At 39.1% G+C, this 20,910-nt stretch overlaps 1 protein-coding gene across 1 annotated transcript in view; it reads left to right on the top strand.

The window, feature by feature from the left end:
• Positions 1 to 2,468: 2,468 nt before the first annotated feature.
• Positions 2,469 to 20,910, top strand: part of LOC104310990 (zinc-regulated GTPase metalloprotein activator 1A) — a 30,216-nt gene continuing 11,774 nt past the window's right edge. The window contains 11 exon segments of the mRNA XM_069776639.1: positions 2,469 to 2,593; positions 2,711 to 2,858; positions 4,019 to 4,105; positions 4,987 to 5,083; positions 6,289 to 6,380; positions 9,781 to 9,840; positions 10,884 to 10,921; positions 14,234 to 14,280; positions 14,998 to 15,084; positions 15,909 to 15,953; positions 19,854 to 19,910. Of these exon segments, the coding sequence (XP_069632740.1) occupies positions 2,747 to 2,858; positions 4,019 to 4,105; positions 4,987 to 5,083; positions 6,289 to 6,380; positions 9,781 to 9,840; positions 10,884 to 10,921; positions 14,234 to 14,280; positions 14,998 to 15,084; positions 15,909 to 15,953; positions 19,854 to 19,910 (722 nt within the window). The 5' untranslated portion in view covers positions 2,469 to 2,593; positions 2,711 to 2,746.

Raw genomic sequence — 20,910 nt, 5'->3', positions numbered from 1 at the left:
TTGCAGGTTAACTATCATTCAAAAAATCTGGCATCATATGAAATTGCAGCAACTCCTTTCTCTGTGACGCTGAACTACGTTGTACTATACAGACTAGTGGTACTGTAACAGAACCTCCTTCTCCAGCAGCCGTGATGCTTTAAGACTGTTATATTCCACATTATACTGAAATGCCAATGGTTTTCTTTTCCTGTTGTTTCAGTCAGACCATGCTCCCTTTGCTACTGCATCAGGAATCAGTAAGTTGCACTGCTCTTCAGTGCATCCTCTTCCTTATTTTCATGGCTCTTAACAGTCTTCTTCCCCAATTCTCCTCAAAGAGCCTTAAACACTTTTGTCCATCATCGAAATCAGTCTGAAGCAAATGGCTTTGCTTGCACTGAGTTCTTCAGTATTTGGGAAGGGACTAGCTTATTTCACTTGCAGACACCTAAAGTAATCATTAAATATGACCTCCTGGTACCCACCAACACTTTACGGCTTTCTGATATTCTATGTCTGGCCTACAGATACCTTAGAATAAAAGACTCCAACTGTGCCACCCAGATTTAGGTTTGCTGTGCTCATTTTAGCTGCCACCATAATAAAATATGCAGGTTCTGCATTTATCTTTACAAAGTAGGCTTTATTACACAGTTCAGTAGAAACACAAAGACAGTTAATACTTAACAGCAAAATTCTAATGTTTGAATATATAAAGAAACCAAAAGGAAACCCAGAAACCACAGTATTTATTTTAGATAATTTTGTTAAAAAAAAAAAAAAAAAAGAGCAGTGTCATGTGAACTGATGAAAAGCAGAACACCAGGACACTGGTTTCATCACCTTTTTCTTCCCCAATACCAGGTGTCTCACTGACATGTAAATGAAATTTCAGTATTACAAATAGTGTCATTTTTGAAAGACAGCTTACAGCCTTTTATATGCTCTGTGATGCTAGCCTGCTAGTTCCCAACACCTTTCTGCTTTTTTCTTCATTTACCCCACAGCTTTCTTGCAGTGAAAATCTTAAATATTTTTCTTAATCAATCCCTTAGTAACAGAACTATGTAAAGCTGAGCAGTCTCAGGACAGCAAAAACATATACCATCAGTCAGGGTTCTAACAGATACAGCTTTGTGAACCTGATGAGGTTTTTTCTTTAAAACAGGAAGCGTCATACAAAGCGATGACCTGTGTGGCTGAAACAAGAATGCAAAAAAATGCATTTTACCATGTATTGGTCCTGCAATTATACAAATCAACAGACTATAAACTTATACCCTCTAATGAATGGATGAGATTTACTGCTTTCCACAGTTAAGGAAACAGGAACCCCACAACTGATTCTTGTCACCCACTCTTATTTACTGAAGATCCCTAAGCCTGTCACCTTGCTAAACTCAAAAGTTTCACACTTGTGCTGCTGCTGACATTCCACAGAGCTGGTGGAAGATTTATAGGGTAGGACAACATGGAGTTATTTTAACTACAACCTAAGCAAACCCCCACATTTTTCTCACAGATCAAGATTTTAATAATTTGCTTTTGAACTTACTATCTGGACAATCACGTAATGATAGGTATTTCTGTTGGAATAAATACAGTTTTATCCCCCAAGGACAAGCTGAATTAATGGATTATGTAAGTATTTGATCATTTTTTTAGACCAGACTTTTACATGCTTCCTAGAATGACTAAAGTAAATGCGAACTATTTAGAGTGGATTATCAGGTATCACTGGTGTTAAAGGAATGTTTTAACCTACACAAGAAGATTCAAGGATAAATACTAAGTATATGTACTGCCGTACAAGCCAACAAACATACAAACAAGATGAAGCCCAACACACTTTTATCAGCCTGCTGTCAAACCGCTGCCACTGGAACTTATATCGAGAGCAGAGGACCACACCTGGGTTTTGAGCAGTATGCACACCTAAGTATGCATCAGGCAAACCTCTCCTCCGTGCCTCCCCCAATACTATTACATTTATTACACCTTTTGGTGTGAAGAAATGGAAGATATATTACCGATTCGCTAAACCCATGGTCCACAAAAACCTATGGAGTTTACAACACTGTTGCTAACTGTAGACAGGTCTTATAAGGGTCCATGCCTCCTCACCGTATCTAATGGAAAACAGAGAGCGCTGGCATGCGATTTGTAGCCTGACTTGGCTGTAAACAAAAGACAGCACATCCACGCCGCACAAGGTCCGCTGACCACAGCGGGACGTCTTCAGCGTTCCCCGTGGGTCAGAACCGACACTCCTCTTCCCGAGACCGGGCGGAGGAGGAGTAGCGGGCGGAGGGGCCTCGCCCCCTGGGGCCGCGTCTGACGGGAGGCAGGCCACCGCAATACCCCCCCGCCTCAGGCCGCCCAGCCGCCGGCCGCTAACGGACGGCTAACGAACAGCCCCCGCGGCTCCGCGCCACCCGCCCCGCCCCCGCCTGCTGCGCCTGCGCGGCAGAACTCGGCGAGAGGCCGCCCTGAGGGCCAAGGCGCAGGCGCGGAGGGGAGGCGCGTGACCGCGCTGCGTCCCGGGCGCTGCCGCCGGGGCCGAGGCGGGCCGGGCCTGTGGCGTGGGCTGCGTGACGTCGGGCGGGCGCGGGTGAGTGGTGGCGGGCGCCGGGGCTGCGGGGGAGAGGGCGGGCGGCTGAGGGGAGAGCGGCGCCTTGCCCCGGCTGGCCCCGCCGCATCGCCGGCTTCTGCCTCTCCCTCTTCCTAGCTGGGGCTGCGCCGGGCTGCGGGGGCCCGCGCTCTCATGGAGGACGAAGACTGCCCCGACCTGATCCCGATAGACGCCGGCGGCGCGGAGGAGACCCAGTCCAGCCCCAGCAGCAAGATCCCCGTGACGATCATCACGGGGTACTTGGGTGAGGAGCGGCCTGCCGCGCTTGCCGGCGCCGGGAGGAGCTGTACGGCAGGCCTGCGGGTTTCGCGGTGTTGGCGTCGGGAACCCCGAAGGGAGAGGCTGGGGCGCTGGGCTGCAGGGCGGCCCGCACGCCGCCCGGCGGGCGGAGGAGGTGCCCCGGCGGGTCTGGCGGCAGCTTCCGTGCCCGCGAGTTGGGTGGGTGAGCGAGACCCTGACGGCGTGGCGGGAAGGAGTCCTTAGCGCTGCTCGTCCCGCGTTTTCTGCGCCGTGCCCTCACGCCGCTCCGGGGGAGCGCGGGTCCGGTTAGATCTGCAGAACAGTTTTCAGCAGGTGGGCAAGCTCCTGTTGCTGCTTTTACCAGCCTGTTTTCGGGGTCCGGTTTGCTCTGGTCATGCTTGACGAATCGCTTTTTGCCCCTTGACGTCAGAACAGGGTAACGTATTTGCCTCAGTTAAACGCAGACTGAATTGCAGTCTTACAAATGTGAGGTTCAGCCTCCCTCTCTTTAACCAACACAGTTGTTGGGAGCTTCAAATGCAGTTACGTATGGTAAAGATCAGGTTAAATTTAGGGTCGTCAGCACTGTTCAGCTTTGTTCTGCATCATGCTCTCGCAAAAACGTAAGGGCAGAGAAGGAGGATTGTTTTACCAAATTCCCCTGGCTGTGACCTTGTGCATGGGATGAAACTGTTAATAATGTGGTGTTACAGAAGTTGCGAACACCTTGCTTAACAATGCCTCATCTAATGGCAGTAGCACATCAGCGATTACTGATGGTAAAAGAGCTGGTCAGAAAAGTCAGTGGGAGGGAGAAGAATAAGTGTGCCTTTTGTTGAGAGAAACATAAAAATGAGTTTTCTAGGAAAAAGCTGCCCAGCTGGTGGGGACTTGTAAGTTTATCAAGCACTGACGCTTAGTGAATGGAAAACTATGGGTCTTCTAAAGCTGAGATTTAATGTGCAGATAGTTCTATGGGGTCAAATATCTCTACAAATTAATTTTTACAGTGTTATAATAGAATGCAGGTTACAAGAATGAAAACTTATATTTCAGAAGAGATCAGATTTGTCTGAAGTGTGCATGTGCACAACAGTATTTGCTTCTTATTTGAAAATTTAAGTTTTTCTTAACATTTTAATAGAAATGTGGTCTGTGTTCTAGGAGCTGGGAAAACAACTCTTCTAAATTACATACTGACAGAACAGCATAACAAAAGAATAGCAGTTATTCTGAATGAGTTTGGCGAAGGTATGTAAACCTGCAGAAACAGGGTTTTTAGCCATAAAATGACAAATATATACAATTTCTGGAAGTCAAGAACATTGTAGTTTTAAATCCGTTACTGAGATTATTGACATACCTCATAGCCTTCAGAAGGGCAAAAAGTCTTTTGACTGGTGTTCATAAAATAATACTATGCATTAATCTGTTTTGTACATCAATTCAGTCCTTCAGAGTCAAGTAAATGAATATATCACCCTGTTGAAAGTGCTATACCTCCATTTGTCCTACTCGGTTTCAGGCAAATGGAAATTAAAATAACATGTTGGTAGTTAATATTTTCTTTCCTTTCCCCTCAGCCACTTGCAGATCACAAATTATCCTAGACCAAGAAAATGGGGAGATGTATGCTTGGTGTCTATGATTCTTTAAACTCTTTGCTTTCCTTCTCAGTATTTTTAATTGTTAGGGCTATAACTTAATACCCGTACCATAGGCAGTGTTGCTTACAGTTTGCACTGTGTTGATGATGGTTTGTTTGTTTGTTTTCATCAACAAAGATGCACGCCACTTTTCTGGTTGTGGAGCCTAAAATAAAATGTGTAGACAGAGCCTTTATTTGATATGGAGGTAGAGGCTGATTTCCCTTTCTTTTAGCAAAGTTGGTGGCACTTATGCTGTACTTTCATCCTCTGGATTTTGGTCTTTGTAGAACCAACTTGACTTTGGCTCTTAAATTTCCCATAAAACGGAAAATACTAATTTCTGAAGAACATGTCAGAAACATGGTGTCAGAAGAGAAAAATACAATTCAAAAATGTATACCAACTTGAATCTTTCATACCTCTTTTATAGGCATTGTCATGCAAATTTGTAGATTAAAATTATAGTACTACTTGTATTTCCAGGAAGTGCCTTGGAGAAATCCCTGGCAATCAGTCAAGGGGGAGAACTCTATGAAGAATGGCTGGAGCTCAGAAATGGCTGCCTGTGCTGTTCAGTAAAGTAAGGAAGGACTATTGTACAAGTTCTTACAGTGGGTTTTGGGGGAATTGAGGAAAGAATACATCCAGGATTTGATTCCTAAAACTGATGGTAGTATTGATTGAGACTTCTTTTGTCAGGTAAAACAAGAATTGGAATTTGGGAGACAGAAATCTATTTCCTTTTGCTGCCTTACTGGATTTGGACTTAATGTCTTTCAGAAAAATGATCTAAATACCAACTTATACGCCATTGGGGTATCATAGGGTAGGGAGCTCTCCCTCTTCTGTTAGCATTTCATGCTTTTATGTAGAGAGCTAAAGATTCAGGGAGGCTGGAACTAGGACTCAAGTTTCCTAATTTCCACATTGAATACTTACTCTGTTTCTTTCTCTGTATGTTGGTTAATACTTGAATATTGTGTACCTCAGAAAGGGTGGAGGGAGAACCTTTTGGTGGCGTAATGAAACACAATATTCCAAATTATAAGCTGGTGGTCACATGAAAAAGCCAGAGTGTATTTGTTTCCTGGACATGTTTTTACCCTGTTTGTTTGAATGCTGGATTGTTTGTGCTGAGTTTGTAATAAAGGTGATGGTCTGTTTGTCCTGAAAATTTGGAAGAACTGGTCCTATGCCTTAAATTGGGATAGTAAGTGGAAAACAGAAGGCTCTTTTGCGCTGTGTTCTCCTGGGATGTAAGGGATGCTGCCATTGCTGCTGTGCTTTATATACATTGGTTTCTTATGTAAAATGCCATACATTTCTGCTTCAGGCTGCCTTCATCAGTTGAGATTTGAGTAAATGACACATCTTAATTTTCTTGTAGGTGGGGTGGAAAGGCAGGAGAACAGGTTCAGTTCTCCCACCTCCCTCCATGCACCCCTTTCTTTTCGTAGTCTCAGCTGCCAAACCAAATAGTTTACACAGTCCTACTGTCCTTTACAGGGTTTTCAGTGTTTGAAAACAAATCTTCATTTAAATTACCTTTATATACCTGTTGGGAGTAGGCAAATACTATTTTCAGACTAAAATGTAACAGAAAGCTACGATTTGCCTAATATTAAAGCAGCAGCTTGATGACTGGATTTTCACTGTAGACTGTAAGTCCTGACTCAGGCCTTTGCTTTGATGGTACTGACACTGTGTTCTGCATCAGAAGATACATGTTTGTACATGTTTTAGCTTGTTTTGTCTGTTCTCGGGTTTAATTGTTTCTTCTTACAGGGACAATGGTGTGAAGGCTATTGAGAACCTGATGCAAAGGAGAGGAAAATTTGACTATATATTGTTAGAAACAACTGGTTTGGCAGATCCAGGTAGTTCACTTTATGGTTTTCATAACCATGATAATTATACTGGTTTTATGAAATGCTGATTTGCTCACCCGTCAGTTCACTGTGCAAAATGTAATATAAAGTGGTGAGTTGTCAGGCATATGTTTTGATTGCCATATAGACTAAAACTGACTGGATAAAGTGCAAAAGCAGGCTTGTGGGTGGGGTTTTTTGGTTGGGTGTTTTGTTTTTGCTTTTTTGAACTTGCTGTACATTCACTCTAAAGGTTAACAGAAATCCAGTTAAAATATATTTCTACCAAGAAGACACACTGAGCTTAGACAAGAGAAGCACACGCTGAAACTAGCAGTTTTCAGTAGGCTTTTGCTGTTCTACATTGCTTCTTCTAAAGTATAAATTATTAGCATCTGATGTATTGTTACATTGGTTGTGATAGTTCTTATGTTTTGTGAAGTCATAAGATACACTGCAGAACAAACTAATACATTCTTCTGGTAGGTACAGAACACTAACAGATCTTAGAAATTCCCTGTGTGCTCTTTAGTGATATTTTATATGAAAAGGTGTTTAAACTTGATGTCCTGTTAGTAATAGCTATTTAAAACAATTTTCTCTGAACCATCTCAATTAAAAATGTGCTGTTGATTGAGAGTGAAGGAAATTCTTTTCAGAAATTCAGTTTTTTCCCCGTTTAGGAGATTAACACTTCCCAGCTCAAAGCTAAATAGTTGTCATGGTAAAGTAATCTTCTTCAAAAGAAAGGACATTGATTTGGTCTCTGTTACACACAAATTCTATTTGAGTCAAATTGGAAAACTATTAAGCGTTTTGGAAAAAAAATCAATAGTTACCAGAAAACCATTAGATGTTGTGGCCCTTGCTGTATCTTGCATGAGTAAGCAGTGTGAACAACTGACAGGTATTTGGTGTTGATACAGAGTGATGTTTGGAGAACTGTATCTTGTCACTTCAGGTAGACAGTTTGAGATGTTAGAATAAGTTTAGTTACTGATTTTTTTTTTTCTTCTGATATGCCCAGTAGTCTTAGACAGGCTGCCAGTAACTAAGTATCTGATAATTGAAAAACCAAGTATTGTTGTTGCTGTCAGCTCCTCCTGTCCTTCATATTGTGGCACTGATATATGTTAAATTGGTTTATTTCATAACAAATTATGATTTTTTTTTTTTAAATACACAGCACATCCTACAGTTGCTAGAGTCTGTTTACAGGGCCTTTTTATCAGAAAACAGGAGTAGCATACTCCTAGGCCACATGTAGTACACAGGTATCAGGTTACAGATTCCAAGTCCTTGATAGAATGTGGTCCCAGTTGTCCAAATACTTGCTGATTCTTTTTGCTCCAGACTCGTCAGTTTACTATGTTCCATTTTACATCCTGAAGAGATAAAAATGATTATACAAAGAAGAGAGAGTATTATGTGTTTCATTATTCCAGAAGTATCTCATCTGAATGGAAATTTGGTGGATAAGGAAGCCAAGCATGTGAAAAATACTAGAATCATATAATCAGAGAATAGTTCAGTTTGGAAGGGGTGTTAGGAGGTCTTCAGCCCAACCTCCTGCCAGAAGCAGGGTCAGCTCTAAGACCAGGTTCTTTGGGATATCCAGTCATATATCTCTGTCCTCTGAGGATAAATGTGACACAGCCTCTCCAGGCAACCTGTTCTGTGCCTGCCTTTTCATGGTGAAAAAACATTTTTCTGATATATGTGGTTCGAACCTTGCTTGCTTCAACTTACTACAGTTGTCTCCCATCCTTCTGCTGCAGCCTGGCTCAGCCTTCTCAGAGGCTCACCTGTAGGTACCAGGGAGGCTGCTGTTAGGTTCCACAGAAGCTGTCCCTTCTCTGGGCTGAACAAATGCAGTTCCCCCACCTCTCCTTGTAGGGCCTGTGCTCTGGACTCAGCTGTCTTGGTGATCCTATGCTGATGTCTTTCCTGTATGGGGGATCCCCACGCTGGAAGCACTAGCCACATGTGGGCTTGAAAGTGCTAAGTAGAGGAAAATAACCTCCCTCAGCCATGCTTCTGTTGCAATAGTCTGGGGTGCTTTTGGCCTTCTCTGATCCTGGGGCACACTGCTTGCTCAGCTTGCTGCCTACCAGGAGCCCCAGGGCCTTCTCTGTAGACCTGCTCCCCAGCCAGTCTGTCCCTAGCCTGTATCATTGCCAGGGACTCTTTGTTCTTAAGTGTATTAGTCAACAGTTTTCCTTGCTGAATTTTATCAGGTTCTTTTTGGCCATTCCTTCCTGCCTGGCCAGGTCCCTCTGAAAGATAGCTCTGCCCTTAGCTACATCAACTGTTCGTTTCCAAATTTGGTGTTCTCTGCAAATGTGACAGGCATGTCTTCCATCCCCTCCTGGCTTCCTGGTGGAGATGTTGAACAGGACAGGTCCAAGGATAGACCCCTGAAGTATCCTGCTTAGTACTGGCTTCCAGGTAGGGTATGCCCTGTTAACTGCAACCTTTAGAGCTTAACTATCCAACCAATTTTACTTAATTGTCTTTCCATTCAGGCTGGTAATGTTCCAGCTTGGTTACTAGAATATCTTCGGAGACAAGTGTTGAAAAATTTGCTAGAGGTGATGTAAACTCTATGCAGTGCTCTCCCCTTGTCCACAAATACAATCATTTTTTTCCACAGAAGGCCAGGTATGTCTTTTCCAGATTGATCAGGCATGATTTACCCTTGTAAACCTCCCTTCCAGTACAATATCTGTTTGCAAATTGAACCTGCCTTAGATATTTCTTAACTCAATCTATCTTAAAATTGTCTAAAGCCAGAAGCTTTCCTGTGCAGACCTGAGATAAGGAACACATTATTTTCTATATCCAGTTAGTCTTGACTTTATTCATCCAGTTGATTTATGATGTAAGAAACTGCAGATGAGAGTATAGAAACCAGTGAAGAAGAGGAGGTCCCTAGGAGAGAGCTGATTTGTCTCAAATGTTCCAAATCCATTTTTCTTTAACTGTTTTATCTCCTTTTTTATCTCCTTTTTTGTGTGTGTGTGCATGCCATGACCTAGAAACAGTGGCTGAAAGGTGAAGAGGGGGAGTACAGAATTTTTTAGAAATGAGGCAGCCTTGGAGTGTGGTAATGACAGATAGTTGGTCTTACTGTGTAAAGGTAATTTAGACAACTTACACGCATCTGGAACGGTGAGATTTTTAAAACTTTTTGTAGTCATAGCTGTTGATGTGCACACAGGTATAGTGCTTTGGTAGCTGTTGTTAGGTCAAACGTGGTTGGGTATTCAACATCTATGATGCTTTCCGAGTTTGGAGGAGAGGAGATTCAAGTACAGCACTAAAAATTGAGTTTTTCTTTGAAATGTCTGAATATTGATAGTTTACTGGAAAATGTCAGTTTTGCAACTGAATGTACTGTACTTCTTAGGAGCTGTGGCCTCCATGTTCTGGGTTGATTCTGAGCTGGGAAGTGACATCTATCTTGATGGTAAGAAGTGCAAGCTTGTTTTCCAATGTATTGGCATTCCATACCTGGATTTAGTGTAATGTACTCTTATCATTTAAGGCAAGGTTTCAGAGAATGTTTGAAACGCATGATCTTGGTTCTCACATCCCCAGATTTGACTACGGAGATCCACTTGCTTATTCTGATGCTTATTTATCTACTTGGTGAGCTGTTTCAGTTTGCTAAATCCAACAGAAGTTGTGTAATGCTTTGCAAAGGGATCAGATATGGAGAGGTCTTGATTGTGGTGTAAGGGGGGAAAAAAAACCTCATTAGTTAGATGTTACAAAACATTATTTAAGAGTAATATTGCGGCTCTTGTTATCTGTTTTTTTTCCCCCCTAATGTTTCCTTTTTTCTGAACTCTTAATTTGTCAACATCAGGATTCTCCTGCCTTTTGTTTTCTGCCTTCTTTGCCTATTGTACTCTTGTTAGCTCTGGTATTTGCTGTGTTCCAATAAAAATCTGAGTTTAATACAAATCATCACTATATGTAGTTAAAGAGCATGTTGAATGTTGATTTTTTTTTTATGTAGGAAAAAGACCTTACTTGTTGGCTTTAAAAAAAAAAAAAATCCTGCTAACACTTTGATCGGTCTGTGAAATACCTGTCTAGCCAAGGAAACGTTCAATTAAATAGGAAATAGCTTCCTAAGTTTCTGCCAGAGAATTGCAGATTCCTGTATACCTCAGTCAGTCCATCCCCTTAATTTGTTTCAGTAACTTGTAAAAGCATACCTCTGCCAATTTGCTGTTGTGGAAGAAGGAGGAGAGACATCCACCTTCCGAGAATTTCTCTCACCTGGTTTGGTAGACATTTTTTTTACCACAGATACGAGTTAACAACTAAGAAAATTATGAGGTGACAAGTCTAATGTTCAGATACATTGGAGGCATTGGAAGTATTATAACCAGTTCTAAATGGTATGATAGTTACTTTGGTAGTTGTACAGGAAGTTTACAAGTTGTTAAATTGTCAGCTGCTTTCAGCACAGTTCTGTGCTTTTTTAATGTTTTTTTTTAGGTATTGTATCTGTTGTTGATGCAAAGCATGGCTTGCAGGTAAGTTACTGGATTTGTTAGATAGTTTAAAATTGCAACGTTAGAACAGCAATTGCAATGATGTTCATCCAGATGAATTGCGTTTTTATAATAGGTTTAATTCTTACAATGGATGAGGATGTATTTCAGTTGCTGTGGTACCTTAGTACTACGTTTTGAATGGGAACAAGAAAGTACTGATATTCATAGGAATTCAGATTCTTACCAGCACAGCAGCATGTCTACTAAGAGTTGTCAGGTTGCTAGATCCTTGATCCCTCCTAGTTCTGTCACTTCATTTGGGAATCTTGGTTGTATGCCAAATAGGCATTTGGATTACTGTAAAAACAGTGGAGAAGTTTGTGTTACAGAGTGTCATTGGTCCATGTTACTTGAAAGGAGAGGAGTAAGGACAGACCTCTGGTACCAGTGTGGTAACAAGCGAGTTAGGGCTCAAATTGCAAAAGGTGCTAATGTAATGGCAGTTGTGGTGAGGAGAGATGAGAGAGCCAGGTGTCTAGGTACCATTTCAGATTAAAAGATTACTTCATTATATGGAATCAGACAAAAAGAGCAGGTATTAGAGTAATCTATAGAAAGTGTAATGTAAGAACAGACCTATAGAACAGTGAGTTTGGATAACAGAAGAAATTGTGATTAGATCAAATAGTTCAACTTTTTTTGTAATAGCTAGACATAAGTATAATTATTTGGAACTTGATAACTTAGGAAGTGACTACTTTGATTAGGTACTGATTTTGCAGGATTCAAAATAAAAGCGACCATAAGAAGGGATGCTTCCGTGGTATAAAAATCCTGTCATGCTGTGGAAGTGTTTTTAATGGCTGCAAGAAGCTGAGAGAACTGAAGAATGATGGTTAAAAAATAAGGAAGTGATCCCTCCTTTATAAGATCTATTTTCTTTGGACCATGTGGGTTTCTCCTTTCAGTTGAGCTGATCTAATAGCTGATTTACCGGAAGGGGGCAGTCCTGTTCTCCTGTCAATTTGTGTTGCACCAGGACAGAACTAATCTAACCCCATAGCAAGCCAGTTTGGCGAGTTAAGCCATCGTGTTTTGCAAGGACTTTTGCGGAGGAGTTGGTAGAAGGAGGGGAAGGGACTGAGAGGTGGTTTGCCCTTTTAAGCAGGAACTGACTTTTAAGTCAGCTCAACTATCACAAAAAAACACAGCATGTCTTAAGTCAGACCCCTTTTAGCTGAGTGCCCTCATACTAATTCAGATATGTTTTATTACTTGCAAAAATGTTCTGTTTATCTTTCTCTTCCATGCAATGCTGAGATATTGGCTTGAATCAACTATAATTGTGTTGCTCACAGCAACACTAAATTATTATTGTTTAAAAAATAAAATTTTTAGTATTTAAACTTTCAAGTAATATGTCAGAAACACCACAGAAATGTTTTGAAACATTCAGCTTTTCTATCCATTATTGTCTTTGACAGTTCACTGGAAACTCTTACATTATTTAATCAGTAAGCCTGTACATCACTGACATCCACTCAGAATAATAGAAACTTCAGACTTTCTCAGTTATATACCAAGTAAACAACCTTTGCTTTGTATAAAGGACTTGCTGAGTTGTGTGATTCCTCTGGTTGCAAAGCTTGACCTCAACAGCTGCTTGTGATTCAAAGAACTTTGAAAGCCATACAGGTAATGACATTGAGATAATAGGCAGCAATTTAAGGGTGTCATGCTTCAAAGAACCAACCCATCACAAGAAAAGCTGACAAATAGTAGTACCCTGTGACCAGTCAGCCAAATTGAAACTGCAGTGGTAATTGATATCATGGGTTATCACTAATGGATTTGTCACCCAGCAATCTGAAATACTCATTTTTTTTAATCGAGGGCAAACAGTTGGACAGCTTGAAGTGACAGTTCTCTACTTTCAGGACTTGACATCTGGACTACTGACATTGTTCTTTTCAGGGCAACAAATCTGACAACATTTAATTCAATAGAATCAATACACAGAGGATTACAAAGAAAAGGTCAGAAGAGAGGTTCCCTCCCAGTCATCCTGTTGTTACGCTCTGCTTAGGTTGTGCACAGTCGGGAAATAGTTTTGGTTTGGTTTTTTGTCCTTTTTTTTTTTTTTTTTTTATTTAAGGTGACAGACTGACAGTATTTCATAAATCTGTTTTTTTCTAGTCAAATAATGTTAGGTGCCTGATAATTCCATTTGAAGAAAAAACAGTTTTCTAGGGTTTTTTAATTTATATATTTCCCATGACAATTCCACTTTCATTTGGTATTTCTGTGTCTTTCAAACCAAATTTTAAAATAATATTCCTGGTACATTTAGAGCTGATGAAGGAATGCACAGGACTCTAGTCTTCCCAGAGATGTACGGTTTAAGTGGTGAGGTCTTACTAATATTACAGCATCAGTTTAAAGTTTTACTGCCTCCAGGTGTCTGTGATGCTTCTCTCCTGGAGATTGCTGCCTGTGTGGTAGAGTGGGCAGAAAATAACTTGTAGCTGAACCTTTGCTGCTTCAGTGTAGTCTGTTGCTCAGTCTAAAATAAGTAAGGCTTTATGTTGTTAAACTTCATGCTGCTGCTGGAGATGCAGGCATTTTTCTCCCTTTCACTAATTCTTCTGTGAGGATGTTAGCTTGGGCAGACAGGTGGAGCACAAAGATGCAGTTGATATTGATCTCCAGCAGCATGACAAGAAGCTTCTGCTTTTGTCGGTGCTGACTTTCTGCCCAGTTACAGCTTGAATAGGCCACAAGCACTGATGTTGGGCAGACTTGCCAAGGAGTAGTGGTTTATTTGTACAAACCCAGAAATAGAGTTGGGGATTTTTACTATAGAAGTACAATTTGTCAAATCTTTCAGAAAAAAGGAATATGCAGTTTTCTATATGAAATTCTGTACTGTAAGCCTAACCTGTCTTTAACAGTTAGTTGACATCACACTCACTAGTAAAGTTACTGTACTTTCATTTTTTCAGATATGTTTTTCCATGATTACTGTATGTCATGGTGACTCTTTTTACTTCATCGTAAATCTGAAAAGTAATTAAAATAAATATAATACAGTTTTCCAATTCTTTAGCGTTCTAATCATAAAAGTCATTAAAAGAGAAGAGTTTTCGTAAAAGAAATTATAAGCTTTTGTAATGGCAAACGTATAAATACACTTTTTCACTGTCATTTTACAGAAAAATTCTAGATGCCATTTTCCTCAATACCTTGTTGAAAAACATACCTCAGCTGAATTGGTTTTGACTTCCTTTAAGGGCAAATGAATTTAGATGTCATTTGAATATGCTTAATCCAATTGTTTTAACTTTTGTCTAGCACTTGACAGAGGAAAAGCCAGAAGGCCTTGTCAATGAAGCATCTCGGTATGGATGTATAAATTAATTTTATATATCACAGTTAGGAACTGCACTGTATAGAAGTTAGTTAGAAATGGCTTCTTTTTCTTTTGTAAGGCTTTTTGCTCCTCCTTTGCTTTTAAACCAAGATAGATTGGTGTAATGAGGTAGAAAATAGAAAAGTGACTTCATGCTCCATTTTGGTCTTTTTACCAAGATCTGAATCTTCTAATGCATATTTTAAAAGGGACTGGATTTTACGTCAGTGAAGGGGAACCACCTGTGTTGAGAGGAAGGAAGAATTGCATGCTACGATCTGTCAGATGCTCGAAGTAGAACTGGAGATAGAGGATTATAAGACAATAAAAGTCTTCATAAAGTAACAAGACTTCCAAGTATGACTTTATGAAGACTACGTGCAAGAGAAATAGGGGCTTGTGAAGTTCATAAATCACCAAGCACTTTGGATTAGATGACATTCAAAAAAAACCAAACCAAAAACTAGCAAGCCTTTGTAGGTTGCTAGAATTCTCTTATGGCATAGAAGAGCACCTCAAGGAGAAGCCAGTCGTACTCCATGATGTTTGATAAGTGCTTGCCTTTCTGTATTAACAATGCTCATACTATTTTTTTGGTACTATGGGAGAGATGGTGTTTCTGCCTTACAGAAAAAGTATTTGTTTGCTCATGTTGTCTTTTTTTTTTTTTTTTTTTTGTCCCCCCCCCCCCCCCCTTAATGCATAGGCAGGTTGCATTAGCTGATCTTATAATCATCAATAAAACAGATTTGGTTTCAGGGGAAGAACTGAATAAAGTCAGAACATCTGTCAGGTATGAAACTTTTGGCATAACTGTAACACCATACTGGCTCAAATGTTATTTTTAATTGTTCCTTCCTTCGTGCTGTTAATACAGAAATTAGATCTCACGATTACATTGACACAAATCATTAGCTCAGAAGGGAAAAGAGACTGCCCCTTTCTAAAGGTGTTTCAATACTTTTAGGTGCTTACACACACAGGTGTTTAGCAGCTTGCCTATCTAGGTAAGATCTGATGTGACTTACTGAGGACAGGCCTTTGTCTTAAGTGTCCATGCTCTTACATTTCTGGGCAGCTGTTCTCATTTTTCAGAATCGCCATAAGGGGGAAAAAAATCTACTAGTAGATATGAGTTCACTAGGAAACGCAAAGAAAGATGTGTGGAGGAAGTCCCAAATAATTGTCATGGGTGCAGAAGAACCTATAGTCTGAATCAAATTAGCGATCAAAGACGTGCCCCATCTTTTTCTGTCAATACCATGACAACCAAAATGAAACATCAAAAATTCTAAATACTTTACAACTTCATTAGTGGTTTGAATTCTAAATGTAAAAATGCTTGGACTCAGCAGGGTGTATCATGAAGAGCCTTCGATAGGAAAACGCTATTCTCACTGGTAGTATTTTGTTGTCAGAACTTCCAGAGTTCCCCAGCCCTTACTTAGGAGATGAAAAAGTCACAAAAACAAAGTCTGTCGGGATGTCTGTTGGTTTATTCAACAAGTTGATAACAGAGTTGGGGTTATTGTTGTGGTGCTGTTTCTCTTGCTGCTTTCCATGGTTAACTTGTTCCAGTGTTTTCATATAACTTCTGACTTTTATGTTTTATTTTAGGTCAATAAATGGACTTGTTAAAATTCTAGAGACACAAAGATCAAGGTATTAAATGGCCACTATTACTAGGTACCAGATCCTGCTTCTTTTGTGACAAATTTAAGTATGCTATTAGATCAGTTTGCGTAAAGGAAAACTATTGAATTAGAAATATTTAACTCAATATTTATTTTATGAATAAGCATCTAGATAAAGGATTTTTTTTAATGAAGTAAAAATGTATTTTTCTTTTTTCTTTGTTACTGTTCACATCTTACACTCTACTGTATAACTATTTAAAAAAAATCACTATTAAGATGTGTCTTAGTTTAGAGAGGTTATCACTAGTGGGTTTTACTGGACTTTGCAATATAACCATAAATATTTTTTATTTACATGAGAAGGGGATTTTACAAAAGCTTGGGCATTTTTTTTTTCCCTCAAAACCTGTATTTTGTTCTAAGTTTAATACGAATATGGCTTTTAATTACTAAAGTTGCCTTTTACTCATGTTGCCATTTATGGAGTAATAGCATTTGGAAAGTTCCTGAAAAATGCTAATACAGATGTAGTTTAATTGGCTTCAGCATATTCCAAAAATGTAGCAGATTTTTAAGGGAGTGTTACAGGCAAAAATTCAAAATTTCTCATAACTTGTTAACCAGATCTTGTAACTAAAGAGCAACTTGCAAGGCCAAGTTGTCTCTGAGCTAATCACTGATCGTATGCACTATAATGTTTTCTTTCTGTTGTGTCAGCTTAAAGATTTTTTTCACTTATGATGGCTGCTGAAAAGAAGTTGTTACTACAAAATACTTTGAAAGCAGTGCAAGGAAGCTTATAAGAAGGAAAAGTAATTACATTGATTTTGCTATTTTTCCTTGAAATTCTGACTCAGATTTCTTCTTTAATAAGGAATTAAATGGATATGGTGTTCTTTGGGTCATTAGGAGAGCAGTGTATCTTTCAGACTGCTAGGACTGATTTGTGTGCTATTACATCAATTATTTGACTATATTGTGATAAATGTTCCTATAATACAGGTTCGTGTTTTAAGCAATTTTTAAAGGGAAAATAGTAGACAATCTTAGTAAGTATACTTGTTTTTTTTAAAGTTATTGTCAAATGGAGTTGGAAAGTGTAGTGAAGAATATTTGCTCTTGTTGGCTGATCAGATAGGACCAGCAAGTGACTGTAGAGTATGTATGCTGTTTGGTTACGCAGGGTTTTGAAGACAGGTGCTTGTCTGACTTCAGTCTGAAGATCAGCTCAGTTTACATTTCCAAAAATGTTAAATCTTGTTAACATTTCTGTTGGCTTTAACTTACTTGAAATTCTGTCTGCAGTCTGATCACTGGAAGTTTTATGCTCTGTTGTTGAGCAGTTGCACTATGAAAAACATTCTCTTTAGTGACTATCCTGTTAGTTTATAAGGATTATTCTCATACTGTTTTCATTACTTTGTTCAAGGAGCAAGGTGAAATGTTTAAGTAGTTTTGACAACTTCACGCTCCTTTCTTGTTAACTTGTAAATTCTGTTGAAGAATGCTTAGAACAAGAATAAACAATATTATAGAAGGGATCATAAATTCAGTTACTGGAAGGTGTTTCACACTCATTCATTTATTGCTCTTCTAGTGATCCTCAGTAAATCATTTCTCTTATGTCAGCATGTGTGTCTATTACATAAAAAGTTATTTTCTTCAATGGATTTATTGTCATTTAGGGACTTAAGTTCAAAACAGCAAGTGTATATAAACTTGTGAGCAATTCTTACAATCAAGCTTTTAATGTTCACCAGCTTTTTGATATGTTAAGTTTTAATGTGTAAATAGTCACTCTAGATTCTGCTGCAAAATTTAGACTTTTGTGAATTTGTCCTATTCTGTAAATTCAGTATTATTAGGTTAGTATTTCATAAAGTTGAATTAGAATAATGTTACTGGAATTTTTCTCTCTCTGTAAATGGAGGTGAGAATGCTCTGATGATTCCAGGTTAAATTTAATCAGGATTTTATTCTGATGGTAAACCTTGGATATTTACTCACAGCTAACTTTACATTATCAAATCTGGCTGTTTTTTATTTTTGAGACCTCTGTATTACTTACAGTTTTCATGACATCTATGCAGTGTGGTATTTCTTCATCTAATATATGTACTTTAAGTGCAGCATGAATGATTGAATGAAAGACAAAAGAAGAACAAATACTGCAAAGGGATGGAGTTGCAGAGATACAATTGTAGCATTTCCCTTTCCTCCTGTTTAGTAAATTTTTGGAAACATGATATTAGTTTTTAAGTTCTGGAATTTATATTATGAAGAATGGGAAATTTTACTTTGCCACAGAATGGGGGAGAAAATCATGAAGGATGATCAGGGCTTAGGAAAACACTTAAATGAAACAGATTTGCAGCTGATTGCTCCAGCTGAAATCAAAGAAGTGGCAGCATGATGATTTTACTGAGAAGAAACAGTGGTTTTGAGAAGGCATATGAAGAGTTCCTTGTTCTTTAGTTGCAAAGCATAGTACAGAAATGGTCAATGAAATGCTTTGGAGGGGGAAAAGAAGCAAACTCTTTATGGATAAAATTAAATCACTCATAACTTGCATATGCATGGGTCTGACTGCCCTAGGAAATTAGTGCAAGTCTGAGGCCAAGATTTTTCTAATATGAGGAAGAAAAAAAAAGTTTCTGTAAACGTTATAATGGTATCCAACATGGCTAACAATTTTGAAGAGGATATTAAACTTCATGCTTTGTGTCTTAAATCAGTATCTTTCCACGTCCATTAGGAAGAGATCCAGTATGTGAAGTGTAGTATCCACATCTGCATCATTCTCTCATGTGTGATGCTAGCCAGCATTAAATTATGGATATTAGATTAAGTGGACCTCAGATTAAGTCCTCAATGGCAGCTATTGTGTTACTGATAAATATTCTTTAGTGAATGACACATACTGTCTCTCCCATGCTTAAACATTCCAAAAGTGAAATAACCACAAAACTAATTTATTAGCATGTTATTTGAGAACACATCTTCTTTAAATAGCACTTTCTTGAGTGTTTCTGTATGATTTTTCAGAACACTGCTGAGAACAAACAACTGGCAGTGAGCTGGCCATAACTTCAGAGAGGGATTATTTACATATTTTACATTATAAACCTTTCATCTTAGAAACTGCTTTGCAAAGCTGCTGTTGGGTGCAGAAGTTTAATAATACTGGCTACACTCCAGAGATGATCTTTTTTCTTTTTTTTTCCAATGTCTTATATGTTCCTTGGTTTTAGCCACATATCATTAATTGCATTTAGAAAGCTATCAGTTGCTATTAGCAGTGAAACCTATAGTCTATATTGCTTTTATAAAAAAAGTTTCTTATACAAGTTTATAGGTAGCTGTTCTCACAAGTAAATATGATCAGTGCTCTCTGTTCCATATTACATTTTTCATTTGTCTGGTTCAGATGTTAGAGCTGAAATTCTTCATAGTAGCACTTACCTCATAGTGTATTTCAGTTTTGTTTGCTAACAGTGTGTCAGTGTAAGCTACGTATATTCCAGTGGTTTGGGTGTCTGTTGGGGGGGGTGGCCTGTATTAAGGGTGCAGAATGATTGCCGGGAAGAACTTCAGGGTTCCTTTTCCCATTTAGGGAAAATCAGGTTTATTTGGGCATCCAGTATGAGGGATTTTATCATCTTACTTGGAAATACTGTGTATTTTACTATATTTTTAAAATTATGTTTCTGTGCTTACATATTACTGTGTAAATAAACACTGCATCTCCTTGTAGGAGACAATACCAACCACCAATATCAAATAAAGCTAAGGATTGATGGCATTAATATGATAGACAGAAAAACAAATATAAGCTTCAGTGAACCATTTTAAAAATAATTATTTAAGTATACACAATATTTAAATAGAGCAAAAATATAAAGCTTGCTTTCTTCCCTCTGTTTAGAGTTGATCTCTCCAATGTCTTGGACCTGCATGCTTTTGACAGCTTATCTGGAATAAGGTATGGTGATAATTTCACTGTCTTTTATTAGAAATAATGTTCATTGTATAAATACATGCCTGAAATAGGCACACTGAAATCCTGGCTCAAATTTGCATCTGAGTTTCTGTTAGAAATCCTAGTTCAGTCACTTCTTTAAAGTTCTCACTTCATAAGTGGTAGTCTGAGACTGAGGATTTTTTCCACTTGAAATACGTGCAACAAAAGCTTTTTGAACTTGTAAAGTTAAATGAGCCAGAGTGCGCATGGTTGGTTGGTGCTTTTCCCCAAAATACAAGTTTTGCTTTAATACTAGTGGTATAGTAGATTTGTACACTCTTTTTCTGGTTCTTTTAAAGGGTTTCAAAATTTTTCTCACTTCACATCATGATGAACTGGAGGCTTCCTTAGTTTTCACAGAAGACAATGAGGGGCTGAGGTTCCACAACAAACAAAGCCACTACAAATCCTGATTACTGTGTCCCACATTCTTGGTTTTTTAATGCCAAATGTGTGCTTCAGCATGCTAGGTGGGTGGAACAGTAAAATTGGAGGTGAGGGGAGAAGGACTTCTGTTCGCTTTGTGTGCTGAAGTTCAACAAAGAGAGAGCAAGGAGTACTGGAGCAATAATAAAGGAAGGGAGGGAATATGCAACTAGGGGCAGTATCAGCTTCATTTTTCTTCCTGCACACACGCTGTTCACTTCAGGTAGAGGAACGTAGCCACTTAGTTATTCATAGAAAGGAGAAATTGTGGAAGATGCAAGCTAGTAACCTCTAGTAGGTGAGATGTGCTCATGAGATTTCCCAGTGAACTGGTGCAGTACTATCCAAAGGATAGCCTGCTTTTCCTGACTCTCTGCTGCCCTTTGTTTTTGCTGGCACTGGCTTTTGTCTGATCTGTGAAAAGTAGTGTTTGTTTCTTTTGTGCTCCTTGAATGTACCAGTCAGATCTGTACCAATGGTAGCGTCAGGGAGGTATCAGAATAGGCATCCAAAACAAAGTTAAGGGAGGAGGAAG

Source organism: Haliaeetus albicilla, chromosome Z, assembly GCF_947461875.1.
Source record: "Haliaeetus albicilla chromosome Z, bHalAlb1.1, whole genome shotgun sequence".
NCBI classification, from domain to species: domain Eukaryota; kingdom Metazoa; phylum Chordata; class Aves; order Accipitriformes; family Accipitridae; genus Haliaeetus; species Haliaeetus albicilla.
The sequence above is the reverse complement of the archived record's forward strand: the minus strand, read 5'-3'. Positions and strand labels throughout refer to the sequence as shown.